Raw genomic sequence first — 14,164 nt, 5'->3', positions numbered from 1 at the left:
CACAGCTCCAGACTTAGGTGCAATATTTTTTCCCCCACGACCACCTGATGCTCCACCACTACCACTACCCTCATTACCAGCTGACAATGAACGCCCCCGGCCACGACCTCTTCCACTAGACTTCCTCATTGTTTTAAAAACGTAACCAAACTAACGTTATTTGTTGCAGTCACACAACTTACACGGTGAGCTATAACTTCAGTATGATTTAGCTACCCCTTTACAGGTTGGTGAGACCACAGCGAAAATCAGGCCCAATGTTACACACTCTTTTTTTGGTGGCTGCAAATTAGAGAGATGCCCCACACGCAGGACTGTCACTGAAGCACAAATGTTAATATTAATGTCACACTATTATTTTTTTTTTATTTTTATTTTTTTCAGGAACACTTTAGAAACCCCCCCAAAAAAAAAAAATAGATTTTTGCAGGGAGAATTTAGAAAACAAATGTAACAAACTATATGCTTTCTATGGGCCACTGAGTGAGAGATGACGCACACAGGAATCAGGAGTGGCACACAAGCCCAGAGGCCAATATTTTTCTACCAATGATTGATGGAGTTATTTTCTCTGGTAGATTTTGGAACCCAAATCAAGGAAAAAAAATGTAGGCTTTCTATGGACCACAATTGGAGAGAGAGAGAGAGAGAGATGGCACACCCAGGAGTCAAGACTGGCACACAAGCAGAAAGGCCAATATTAATCTCCCACTGTTTTTTTTTTTTTTTTTTTTCAGGGAGACTTTAGAAAAAAAAATAATAAAAAAAATATGATTTTATCAGGAAGAATTTAGAAACCAAATAAAATAAAATGATTTTTTCAGGGAGAATTTATAAAACAAATAAAAACAAAAATAGGCGTTCTATGGCCCACTGACTGAGAGATGACGCACACAGGAGTCAGGAGTGGCACACAAACCCAGAGGCCAATATTTTTCTACCAATGATTGATGTAGTTATTTTCTCTGGTAGATTTTAGAACCCAAATCAAGGAAAAAAAATATAGGCTTTCTATGGACCACAATTGGAGAGAGAGAGAGAGAGAGAGAGAGAGAGATGGCACACCCAGGAGTCAAGACTGGCACACAAGCAGAAAGGCCAATATTAATCTCCCACTGTTTTTTTGGTTGTTTTTTTTTTTTTTTTTTCAGGGAGACTTTAGAAATAAAAATAATAAAAAAAATATGATTTTATCAGGAAGAATTTAGAAACCAAATAAAATAAAATGATTTTTTCAGGGAGAATTTAGAAAACAAATAAAACCAAAAATATGCGTTCTATGGCCCACTGACTGAGAGAGAGAGAGAGATGGAACGCTTAGTACTGGCACACAAGCCCAAAGGGCAATATTAATCTCCCTTTTTTTTTCCAGGGAGAATTTCTGAAACCCAAAAAAAAAATAAAATAGGCTTTCTATGGCCCACTATTTGTGAGAGAGATGGGACGCTCAGGACTGGCACAGATGGCACGCTCAGGACTGGCACAGAAGCCCAGAGGCCAATATTAATCTCCCTTTTTTTCTGGGAGAATTTATAAAACCAAAAAAATATTTAAATAGGCTTTCTATGGCCCACTATTTGTGAGAGAGATGGCACGCTCAGGACTGGCACAGATGGCACGCTCACAACTGGCACACAAGCCCAGAGGCCAATATTAATCTCCCTTTTTTCAGGGAAAATTGATAAAACAAAAAAAAAAATTAAATAGGCTTTCTATGGCCCACTATTTGTGAGAGAGATGGCACGCTCAGGGCTGGCTGGCACAGATGGCACGCTCAGGACTGGCACACAAGCCCAGAGGCCAATATTAATCTCCCTTTTTTTCTGGGAGAATTTATAAAACCAAAAAAATATTTAAATAGGCTTTCTATGGCCCACTATTTGTGAGAGAGATGGCACGCTCAGGACTGGCACAGATGGCACGCTCACAACTGGCACACAAGCCCAGAGGCCAATATTAATCTCCCTTTTTTCAGGGAAAATTTATAAAACAAAAAAAAAAATTAAATAGGCTTTCTATGGCCCACTATTTGTGAGAGAGATGGCACGCTCAGGGCTGGCACAGATGGCACGCTCAGGACTGGCACACAAGCCCAGAGGCCAATATTAATCTCCCTTTTTTTCAGGGAGAATTTATAAAACCAAAAAAAAAAATAAATAGGCTTTCTATGGCCCACTATTTGTGAGAGAGATGGCACACTCAGGACTGGCACACAAGCCCAAAGGCCAATATTAATCTCCCACTGTATTTTTATCAGGGAGAATTTATACACCCCACAAAAAAAAATACAGAAAAATGAAAAGGCTTTCTATGGCCCACTATGTGAGAGAGATGGCACACACAGGGATGGCACTCTAGCAGAAATGCCAAATTGCCAATCTTAATCTCCCACCAAAAAAAAAAAAAAAAAAAAAACAGGGAATGTCCTACAATTACTATCTCCCTGCCTGCAGTAATCTCAGCCAGGTATGGCAGGCAGCTACTATCTCCCTGCCTGCAGTAATCTCAGCCAGGTATGGCAGGCAGCAATAAGGAGTGGACTGATGCACAAATGAAATAAAAAGTGTGGACAAACAAAAAAGATAGCTGTGCAGAAAGGAAGGAACAAGAGGATTTGTGCTTTGAAAAAAGCAGTTGGTTTGCACAGCGGCGTACACACAGCAATGCAGCTATCAGGGAGCCTTCTAGGGCAGCCCAATGAGCTACAGCGCTGAGGGGAAAAAAAAAAAAAAAAAAACTTCCACTGTCCCTGCACACCGAGGGTGGTGTTGGACAGTGCAAATCGCTGCAGCACAAGCGGTTTTGTGGTTAATGGACCCTGCCTAACGCTATCCCTGCTTCTGACAAAGCGGCAGCAACCTCTCCCTAAGCTCAGATCAGCAGCAGTAAGATGGCGGTCGGCGGGAACGCCTCTTTATAGCCCCTGTGACGTCGCAGACAGCAAGCCAATCACTGCAATGCCCTTCTCTAAGATGGTGGGGACCAGGACCTATGTCATCACGCTGCCCACACTCTGCGTTTACCTTCATTGGCTGAGAAATGGCGCTTTTCGCGTCATTGAAACGCGACTTTGGCGCGAAAGTCGCGTACCGCATGGCCGACCCCGCACAGGGGTCGGATCGGGTTTCATGAAACCCCGACTTAGCCAAAAGTCGGCGACTTTTGAAAATGTTCGACCCGTTTCGCTCAACCCTAGTGTTCACCATAGGTGTGTCATCAGTGTTTACCATCAGTGTTTTTACCATCAGTATTTCATCAGTGTTTACCCTCAGTATGTCATCATTGTGCCATCAGTGTTTTACCATCAGTGTGTCATCAGTGTTTACCCTCAGTATGTCATCAGTGTTTACTATCAGTGTGTCATCAGTGTTTACCCTCAGTGTGTCATCAGTGTGTCGTCAGTGTTTACTATCAGTGTGTCATCAGTGTTTACCCTCAGTGTGTCATCAGTGTGTCATCAGTGTTTTTACCATCAGTGTGTCATCTGTTATGGTCTGGTGGCCTTGGAGCAGCATGAGACGTACTCTGGAGAAGGTGGAACCTGTACTGACCGCAAACCCTGAACTTAACAGCGCAACTAGAAGTAGCCGTGGGGGGTACCTAACATTCCCTAGACCCCTCGACACAGCCTAAGAGCTAACTACCCCTAAACACAGAAACAGGAAACCTATCTTGCCTCAGAGAAAATCCCCAAAGGAAAGACAGCCCCCCACAAATATTGACTGTGAGAGGAGAGGGAAATAACATACGCAGAAATGAAATCAGGATTTAGCATAGGAGGCCATACTAGCTAAAAAGAAAGAATAGAACAGAGTACTATGCGGTCAGTATTAAAACACTAGAAAATATCCCCCACAGAAAATACAAAACACCACATCTGACTAAAGACATGGGGGTATATCTGCATCTCCAGAGACACAGCTTGGCTGCAAAAAATCCTTCACAGACTAAGCTGGACAAGACAAAAACATGAAAATGCACAGAACTATAAGGTCCACAGCAGGTGGACAGCAAAAACAAAGCCAGGACTTATCTTTGTAGAAAAACACAGCAAACAGGAGAGACCAGAAGAGATGTGAATCCTCCAAAAACAATGGACAACTGGCACTGACTAAAGGACCAAGCAAGGCTATGTAGCCCAGCCCAAATTGCAAAAAATAGATACACCTGATAAATGCTGGGATCCAACTACCGCAGCACTACCACTCATAACCAAGAGCCCAAGAGCAGAATTCACAACAGTCATCAGTGTTTACCCTCAGTATGTCATCAGTGTGTCGTCAGTGTTTACTATCAGTATGTCATCAGTGTTTTTACCATCAGTGTGGTGTGTCATCAGTGTTTTTACCCTCAGTATGTCATCAGTGTGCCATCAGTGTTTACCATCAGTGTGTCATCAGTGTTTACCATCAGTGTGTCATCAGTGTTTACCATCAGTGTGTCAGCGTTTTCTGCCAGTGTGCATTCTTGTGTCCATGTTTACCATCAGTGTGTCATCAGTGTTTTCCATCAGTGTGTCATCAGTGTTTACCATTAGTGTGTCATGAGTGTGTCATCAGTGTTTACCATCAGTGTGTCAGTGTTTTCTGCCAGTGTGTAACCGTGTGTCCATGTTTATCATCAGTGTGTCATCAGTGTTTACCATCAGTGTGTCATCCGTGTGTCCGTGTTTTCCGTCAGTGTGTAGTCAGTGTGTCATCAGTGTGCGTCCGTGTTTGCCATCAGTGTGTCATCAGTGTGTCATCCGTGTGTCTGTGTTTTCTGCCAGTGTGCATCCGTGTGTCCATGTTTATCAATAGTGTGTCATCAGTGTTTACATCAGTGTGTCATCCGCATGTCCATGTTTGCCATCAGTGTGTCATCAGCGTTTATTTGGTATGAGTAAAGAAAGAAATGACAAAGCTTCTCCCATACTTTGCAATGTTAAATACGTACAGCACATGGATGACATCTGTATGCTATAAGTGTTCTTCATGTACATAGACTCTTTTTGGCACTACTCATCTGTGCTGCTGGAAAAAACGAACATGTGCTTAACACCATAGGGTCTAATGGGCACATGTGGTATACGTGAAAAAAAAATGGATACCACACTTATGTCTGAAGGAGGCCTAAAGAGGATACAGCTATGCAGGATTATTTTTTACATTAAATTTTGCTCCTATTTAGATAGAACATAATCGCACAAGGAAGATGTGATGATCCAATACAGACAGGGCTTCCCATCACTATTTGGTAAATGAGCCACTGCTTCTGGAAATGTGGCAGTATAATGTCAATGCAAAAGTCATTCCTAGAACCTGCAAAATAAAACAGACATATTTAGTTACCAGTTGTCAAAGGCATTTTCCAGGCTTAGAATAAAAGTCTGCAGAATCTTATTCCTTGGCCAGAATCAGACATTAACATGAACCGCACATATGCTGTAAGCATTCAGCTCAATCAAAATGAATAGAGAGAAGCCGGATGAGGTTAGTTTGCGTCTGACGGCAATCGCCGGCACACATCGGGAATACCGGAGAAGCGTAACTGTGTGTGCACACCATACTACTATGATTTGGCAGATGGAGTGAATTTTGCCTCAGTCCTGGACAAACCATTTAACTTTCACAGATACTCAGTAAAAGTTTGATCACACCAAAACATAGGCAATAATGCTGTGCCGGCCCTGTTTCACAGTGTATCTACAGTCATGGCCAAAAGTATTAACACCCCTGCAATTCTGTCAGATAATACTCAGTTTCTTCCAGAAAATGATTGCAATCACAAATTCTTTGGTATTATAAACTTCATTTAATTTTTCTTAAATGAAAAAACACAAAAGAGAATGAAGCAAAAAGCAAAACATTGATCATTTCACACAAAACTCCAAAAATGGACCAGACAAAAGTATTGGCACCCTCAGCCTAATACTTGGTTGCACAACCTTTAGCCAAAATAACTGCGACCAACCGCTTCCGGTAACCATCAATAAGTTTCTTACAATGCTCTGCTGGAATTTTAGACCATTCTTCTTTGGCAAACTGCTCCAGGTCCCTGATAGTTGAAGGGTGCCTTCTCCAAACTGCCATTTTTAGATCTCTCCACAGGTGTTCTATGGGATTCAGGTCTGGACTCATTGCTGGCCACCTTAGAAGTCTCCAGTGCTTTCTCTCTAACCATTTTCTAGTGCTTTTTGAAGTGTGTTTTGGGTCATTGTCCTGCTGGAAGACCCATGACCTCTGTGGGAGACCCAGCTTTCTCACACTGGGCCCTACATTATGCTGCAAAATTTGTTGGTAGTCTTCAGACTTCATAATGCCATGCACACTGTCAAGCAGTCCAGTGCCAGAGGCAGCAAAGCAACCCCAAAACATCAGGGAACCTCCGCCATGTTTGACTGTAGGAACCGTGTTCTTTTCTTTGAATGCCTCTTTTTTTCTCCTGTAAACTCTATGTTGATGCCTTTGCCCAAAAAGCTCTACTTTTGTCTCATCTGACCAGAGAACATTCTTCCAAAACGTTTTAGGCTTTTTCAGGTAAGTTTTGGCAAACTCCAGCCTGGCTTTTTTATGTCTCGGGGTAAGAAGTGGGGTCTTCCTGGGTCTCCTACCATACAGTCCCTTTTCATTCAGACATCGACGGATAGTACGGGTTGACACTGTTGTACCCTCGGACTGCAGGGCAGCTTGAACTTGTTTGGATGTTAGTTGAGGTTCTTTATCCAATATCCACACAATCTTGCATTGAAATCTCTTGTCAATTTTTCTTTTCCGTCCACATCTAGGGAGGTTAGCCACAGTGCCATGGGCTTTACACTTCTTGATGACACTGCGCACCGTAGACACAGGAACATTCAGGTCTTTGGAGATGGACTTGTAGCCTTGAGATTGCTCATGCTTCCTCGCAATTTGGTTTCTCAAGTCCTCAGACAGTTCTTTGGTCTTTCTTTTCTCCATACTCAATGTGGTACACACAAGGACACAGGACAGAGGTTGAGTCAACTTTAATCCATGTCAACTGGCTGCCAGTGTGATTTAGTTATTGCCAACACCTGTTAGGTGCCACAGGTAAGTTACAGGTGCTGCTAATTACACAAATTAGAGAAGCATCACATGATTTTTCGAACGGTGCCAATACTTTTGTCCACCCCCTTTTTTATATTTGGTGTGGAATTATATCCAATTTGGCTTTAGGAAAATTCTTTTTGTGTTTTTTCATTTAAGACAAATTAAATGAAGATAATAATACCAAAGAATTTGTGATTGCAATCATTTTCAGGAAGAAAATGAGTATTATCTGACAGAATTGCAGGGGTGTTAATACTTTTGGCCATGACTGTATACCAAGACTGAAAACCTTATTGCATTGTTAAGGGATATGTCAGGTTCTGTCCGAGTTACCATCATTTTTGACAGCTAAAACTATGTTATCAAAAGATACAGAAGGGTGTTTGACCAGCCATTGACACACATGCCGGTGACCTTTGAGGTGATACCATTGCTGCCACTGGTAATAAGAAAGGTAGAACCACAAGGTACTTTTCAGCTAATCCGACAATGTGGCTATTTTTCCCCAATATCAGATTAATAGAGACCTCTGAATACCACATTTTTAGTATACCACTATTTTATGGAAACAATGTTTCCTATTTCAATCTTGGCAAAGGACATGTGGCACTCCTGGAGTTCGGGTCCCACTTTAGTGCTGTCTTCCTCTCGGGGAGGGTAGTGCTATGCCTGGAAACAAGAGGGATCTCTTTGGCAGGTAAATCACACACACAACACCTTCTGAATCCAGGCCAGGAGGGGGAGCTCAAAACCCTGTTTTAGGGCAGCTTCCCTGAATAAAGATCCTGGTTTGGAGGAGGAGTAAGACAGTTGGTCCAGAGAGACCAGTGAGTGCAGTTGAGTATGGAGAGCAGGCAGGAAAGGAGCAGAGGAGCGATTTCAGGGCTCAAGGAGGCTGCAAGTGGGCCTCCGAGGAGACAAAGCGCAGAAACCAGGTAGAGTGGAACTGTTGGACACCTAGCAGAACCGGAGGGCACAGGACTACATGTATACTGCCCAAATTAAGCCTGTGGTACAGCAGCACCCTGGAGCCTGGAGTCACCGAGCAGAGACCCCAGAAGGAACGGCTCAAGCTGCCTACCATGCAGGTACCTATCCCAAAACAGGGAAAAGAATCAGGACCTTGTTAGGACATTATAGACAGCAAGGGACTTATAGCAAGCACAAAGTGGAAGGCTCCCAACCTGACCTGCCAAGGGGATTTCACTTGTTTCCGGGCTGCCTGGACACCTAATGTACCTGTTGCTGATACCCTGGACTGAGGCCTGTTACATCTTCAGTAAACCAGGTAAATACTGCAACGCTGTGTCCTTTATTCATTGACTGGCATGCACCATCATCGCCATACACCTTGGGAGCCCTGGGGACCCCGCTTCACCTGTGGAAAGCGTCATCATCATTGCTGCAACAACATCCCCCATTAGACCCCTTTAATGAAGCGTCGGTCCCCCTATTTTTTCGAACTCCACAGGTGGCGTCACAACAGACTTTATCACAATTCCCTTTAAAGACTGTTCCCCTTTTACAGTGAGTTCCAGGGCCACGGACTGGGTCGCAGCCACGTGACATCCCCTTTAAGTGACCGGACCCAGTGCCGAGTATCCCCATTGCCCTGGTGAGCGACTCATCCATACAATTTCTTAATGTGCCAGTATCATAATTTACCCATTTAAAACCTTTCTCTTTTTGGCACAGTGTTCACACTGCATTAGGATAGAGACCATTCTTATGCTTGTATTTCTCGCAATTCTCAGGATGAATTTGTTGCATGTGATTTTCTATTTATCTAAAACTGGCTTTGGGTGCAAAGAAAAGTATAAAGAGAAGCCATGTATGCTATGTGCCGCCACACACCAAGCTGATAATGCCAATGACTTCTTACCTCTATGAGAGAAGTACAGATGGTTGCTATCCCGACATAAAGAAAATTATTTTCAAACCATGTTCTGAGAATATCAGCGCATCCCTGCAGAAGAAAATAAGAATAGTCGTCAGTCTATAGTTAGTTTTTAGCACATAAGTTAAAATATACATACTTCATTTTTATGTATTTGTGTTTGCTATTGACTTTTTTGCCTACGTGCCCACGATGAGTATTTGGTGCATTTCTGACGCTGCATATTTTTCTTATTGCCATGAGGGCACCACGAGAGTGGGTCCACCTCCTGGGTCAGCAAACCTGTGGGTATAAAAGGTAGGTTCCTGTCCTAGAACACGGAGACCTGCAGAGTCTGGGTGTGCCTGGGCATGAAGGGGATAGTCCCCCTCCAGTTGTGTTCTTTAGCTGAGGTCCTCAATGAGGGTAGATAGCAGGTGCCCAATCTACCACATGTAGCAAACCTGCTATGCAGCCCCAAAAGTCCCAGTGCTCTTTTAGGGGCCTTACGTCTTGGTGGGTGAAGTCACAGGATGTAAGCTCTGGAGGTCGGTGGGCAGCCTGTGCAGACTGGAATCACGTCACCATATATTGCACAATGTGGCCAGAAAGAAGCTGCTCTCCAGACTGAGAGAGTAGCAACACTGGTAATCACCATTTGTGCATACTTAGGCTGGTTTCACACTTGCGTTTTTGTCTGCTGCGTTTTTTTTTTCAAAAAAACGCATGCGTTTTTTTTCCCTATATTTAACATTGAAAACGCATGCGTTTTTTTGTGTATGCGTTTGGTCGCATTTTGCAACGCATGCGTTTTTTTACTGCATGCGTTTTTTTTCTAAAATGCTACTTGTAGTATTTTTAGAAGCGTTTTTTGGACCAAAAAAACACGCATGCGTTTCATGCGTTTTTTTTGTGTCAAAAAAATGCATTGGAGTCAATGGGGACGCATGCGTTTTTTGGTGCATGCGTTTTTTGCGTTAAAAAACGCATGCGTTTTTTTATTAAAAACCCTGAAAACACACTAATATGCCACCACCCAACGTAAAGGTGATAAAGGGATCCTAACCCTACCCCTAACCCTAACCCTAACCCTACCCCTAACCCTAAGGGATCCTAACCCTACCCCTAACCCTAACCCTAACCCTACCCCTAACCCTAACCCTACCCCTAACCCTAACCCTAACCCTACCCCTAACCCTAACCCTAAGGGATCCTAACCCTACCCCTAACCCTACCCCTAACCCTAACCCCTTTATGGTTAGGGGTAGGGTTAGGGTTAGGGTTAGGGGTAGGGTTAGTATCCCTTAGGGTTAGGGGTAGGGGTAGGGTTAGGGGTAGGGTTAGGGTTAGGATCCCTTAGGGTTAGGGGTAGGGTTAGAGTTAGGATCCCTTAGGGGTAGGGTTAGGGTTAGGGTTAGGGGTAGGGGTAGGGTTAGGATCCCTTAGGGTTAGGGTTAGGGTTGGGTTAGGGTTAGGGTTAGGGTTAGGGGTAGGGTTAGGGTTAGGATCCCTTAGGGTTAGGGGTAGGGTTAGGGTTAGGATCCCTTAGGGTTAGGGGTAGGGTTAGGGTTAGGGGTAGGGTTAGGGTTAGGATCCCTTTAGGGTTAGGGTTATGATCCCTACCCCTAACCCTACCCCTACCCCTAACCCTAACTATTTCTGTTTATAGTGGGTTTTTTACTTTTTTTTAATGATTGGCAGCTGTCACACATTTCTCAGCATACGTTTAAAAAACGCAAACGCATGAAAAAACGCATGTAAACGCGGTAAAACGCCGCGTTTTTTACACCACATGCAAAAATGCATGCGTCAAAAAAACGCAGCGTTTGCATGCGTTTACATGCGTTTTTTCACCATGCGTTTTTTTGCGTTTTTTACCGCAAAAACGCACCCAAAAAAACGCAAATGTGAAACCAGCCTTAGTCTTTTACTAATGGAGGAGGAGGGACTGTGTTGGTGTTGCAGCCTCTGTGACCTTTCAGAAAAGCCGTGTATATACTGACAGACACTTAGATTGCACAAAGATGGACTTCCTTTCGCTAAGCATGTGACTTATCAAGGTATTTGCTTGTACATGCCAATTTTTAGTTATTTGATCCCATAAATTTAATTTATGCCTTTATTTTTCTAACTTCACCAACTTAGACTACTTAGTGCTGATACATCACACACAAATCGATCACAAAAATATTTAAACACAGGTTGTATTGTAACAAAATAGGTAAAAATACTTTTGCAAGCCACTGTACTTTTAATCACTGCCAGGGATCGAGGCACATAGGTGACTAGTCGTGCAGGCAGGTCACCGGCGGCTTCTCCCAGCCCACCAACAGTGACATTTGCAGAGGCTTGTCAGTGTCAGCAGGCAGGGAGAAGATGGCAGTAATTAAAAGTATGTTTTTCTCTAAAACGTCTCTGGATCGCTCAGGTGATACATGCTGTCTATGGTTTGGGCAGCATGTATCAGTCGACAGGTTCCCTTTAACAATGATTAGAAATAGAAAAAGTCTAAACAAGCATCTGGTAAGAGTGAAGGACATTCTGTTTATTCCCTGCTTGGAAAAATGTGGAGCCCAGATCAAGCAAGTGATAAATACCCTTGTGCAGGCGTGTACTACGGAGGACAGAGAATGAACTTCAATCCAATATTGCGGCCAACATGCAGCCAGCGGGTAAGGAAAGGGTGAATCAAACACCCCAAAACCCCGCCTCCATGGCTGAAGATTGTTCCCTCCAAATTCAGAGTCCCTTTAACAGCTTGTATTCCAGCAGTATGGTTGATCATGCAGCATGTATCAGTCGTCAGATTTCCTTTAACTGCTTGGATGTTAGGAGATGTGTGGTGCTATACTTCTAGTGGCATGTAAAAGTTTGGGCACCCCTGGTCAAAAGTACTTTTATTATGAACAGTTGAAGATTAAATGATCTCTAAAAAGCCTAAACTTAAAGATGACACGAAACGCAGCAGACAAGCCATGATCAGAGTAGATTGTTATTGTGTTGTATGATGCGGACTCCTGCAGAAAACGTGCAAGAAAAAAAAGCAGCAGAAAAGTACAGCATTTACTCTATGTGTGAACAAGGCCACCGCGCTACATTTTTGCTATATTTTTTAAATGGGTTTAATAAAGAAAAATATCAATCACGCTGTTTTTTTATGCCAGTTACCGATTCTGGTAAATAATATAATTGCTATGTTGTGCAGGTTGTTACGGTTACAGGAACACCAATTAGGTCTGTTATTTGCTGATTTGTGATGTTTATTATTTTTTAATAAAGCAAATTAAAAATGACACTATTGTAATTGTTTTTCATTATATTTTATAGGAAGAAAAAAATCTCATCTATTCTCCCTCAAGAATCCAGGCAAGTTGAAATACTCTGCTCTCTACAATATATCAGTATAACCTGCTTGTGGAGTAAGAGCCTGGAATACAGATCAAGTACACAAAGTTCTCCCAATGACATCAGTAGAGCCTGGGGCTCAGCAGCTTTAGCTACTGCCTGTAAGGCCGGTTTCACACGTCAGTGGCTCCGGTACGTGAGGTAACAGTTTCCTCACGTACCGGAGACACTGACACACGTAGACACATTACAATCAATGCATCTGTGCAGATGTCATTGATTTTTTGCGGACCGTGTCTCCGTGTGCCAAACACGGAGACATGTCAGTGTTCGTGGGAGCGCACGGATTACACGGACCCATTAAAGTCAATGAGTCCGTGTAAAACACGTATCGCACACGGACGTTGTCCGTGTGCAGTCCGTGTGCCGTGCAGGAGACAGCGCTACATTAAGCGCTGTCCCCCCCCACTGGTGCTGAAGCCGCGATTCATATCTTCTCTGCAGCAGCGTTTGCTGTAGAGAAGATATGAATAATCGTGTTTAAAATAAAGCTCCATGTCCCCACCGCCCTCCCACCCCCTGTGCGCCCCACCGCTGTTTTTAAAATACTCAAACGCTGCTGCAGGGAAGATATGAATGGGGCTTCAGCACCAGATGCTTGTGCGTGTGGTACCCAGCACGGTGCGTGTGGTACCCAGTGGCCACACTGATGTGCCACAGAAACGCACGGGCACACGGACACGGATAATTCCGTTACCGATTTTTCCGGTACCAGAATTATCTGGACGTGTGGGACTGCCCTAATGCTGAGGGTTGTGGGTTTGAGATCTGGGAATGCTCACAAAAAAGAAAAAATACATTTTTATAATTGCTTTTTATTATTTTTAGTAGTTTAAGAATAAAAAAAATGACTTTCTTTACTTCATTAATCACAAAGTCCCAAAAAAGACACTTCTCCAAGATACATGCATAGCAAACTTCAGCCTTAGGTACATAGCCAAAACGAAAAACTCAGTATCAAATGCAAAAAATAGAATAGTGGCAGAATCTAGTGATGTTGGTTAAAAGAATGGTAAATTAATAAATGGTCAGAATGATCTGAGATCAAGTAATCAATACATAGCTACTGAGTCTCAATGTAGAAGGAAGGAGATAAATGGTCTTATTGATATGTGCAATAAAGTGAAAAAACACTCTTCGAGGTGCCAAAAAATAGAACCCCATTAGTAGGTATAAATACCTTTAAGAATCGAGGAGCAGATATCCTGGAGTAGAGAAAATGAGGACTAGCACAGCGTGAGGGGTGAGGACGCTGCATTGTTCCTCATTCTCTAAATCCATCATGGATTTCTTATTTTGTAACATTTTATCTTACTGCAGACCCTGCACCCTCCTATCCTATAATTTGTGCATTTTTTACCTTTTGAAATACATTGTTTCCATTGCATTTGCTTTCTTCACAACATGATGAGGGAATGTCACTTTTCCAGTCCGATGAACCATTGATTCCACAGCATTGCAACTAGAAAACATATTGCCTAAAGTTAATTACATTTATTGTAGGTTTCAGATACATTAATAATTCAACGCACCAATACAGTAAACATAATTTAAGTTCTGTTCCATTTATATTTAATCTATTAATGATGAAAGAATTCTATTGGAAAAAACCTATGAATGACAGTATTCTAAAAATATTTATCGTACTTCCATGACATTGTTATACAGTTGGGTCCATATATATTTGGACAGAGACAACATTTTTCTAATTTTGGTTATAGACATTACCACAATGAATTTTAAACAAAACAATTCAGATGCAGTTGAAGTTCAGACTTTCAGCTTTCATTTGAGGGTATCCACATTAAAATTGGGTGAAGGGTTTAGGAGTTTC

At 42.7% G+C, this 14,164-nt stretch overlaps 1 protein-coding gene across 1 annotated transcript in view; it reads right to left on the bottom strand.

Moving 5' to 3' along the window:
- Positions 1–4,905: 4,905 nt before the first annotated feature.
- The window catches only part of CD53 (CD53 molecule), an 80,726-nt gene continuing 71,467 nt past the window's right edge, over positions 4,906–14,164 (bottom strand). The window contains exons 6-8 of the mRNA XM_069761707.1: positions 13,691–13,792; positions 8,932–9,015; positions 4,906–5,300 (exon numbers count right to left, since the gene is read on the bottom strand). Coding sequence (XP_069617808.1) covers positions 5,229–5,300; positions 8,932–9,015; positions 13,691–13,792 — 258 coding nt within the window. The 3' untranslated portion in view covers positions 4,906–5,228. The remainder of the gene's footprint in view (positions 5,301–8,931; positions 9,016–13,690; positions 13,793–14,164) is intronic.

Source organism: Ranitomeya imitator, chromosome 3 (assembly GCF_032444005.1).
Source record: "Ranitomeya imitator isolate aRanImi1 chromosome 3, aRanImi1.pri, whole genome shotgun sequence".
NCBI classification, from domain to species: domain Eukaryota; kingdom Metazoa; phylum Chordata; class Amphibia; order Anura; family Dendrobatidae; genus Ranitomeya; species Ranitomeya imitator.
This window is presented reverse-complemented; position numbering and strand designations above follow the sequence as displayed.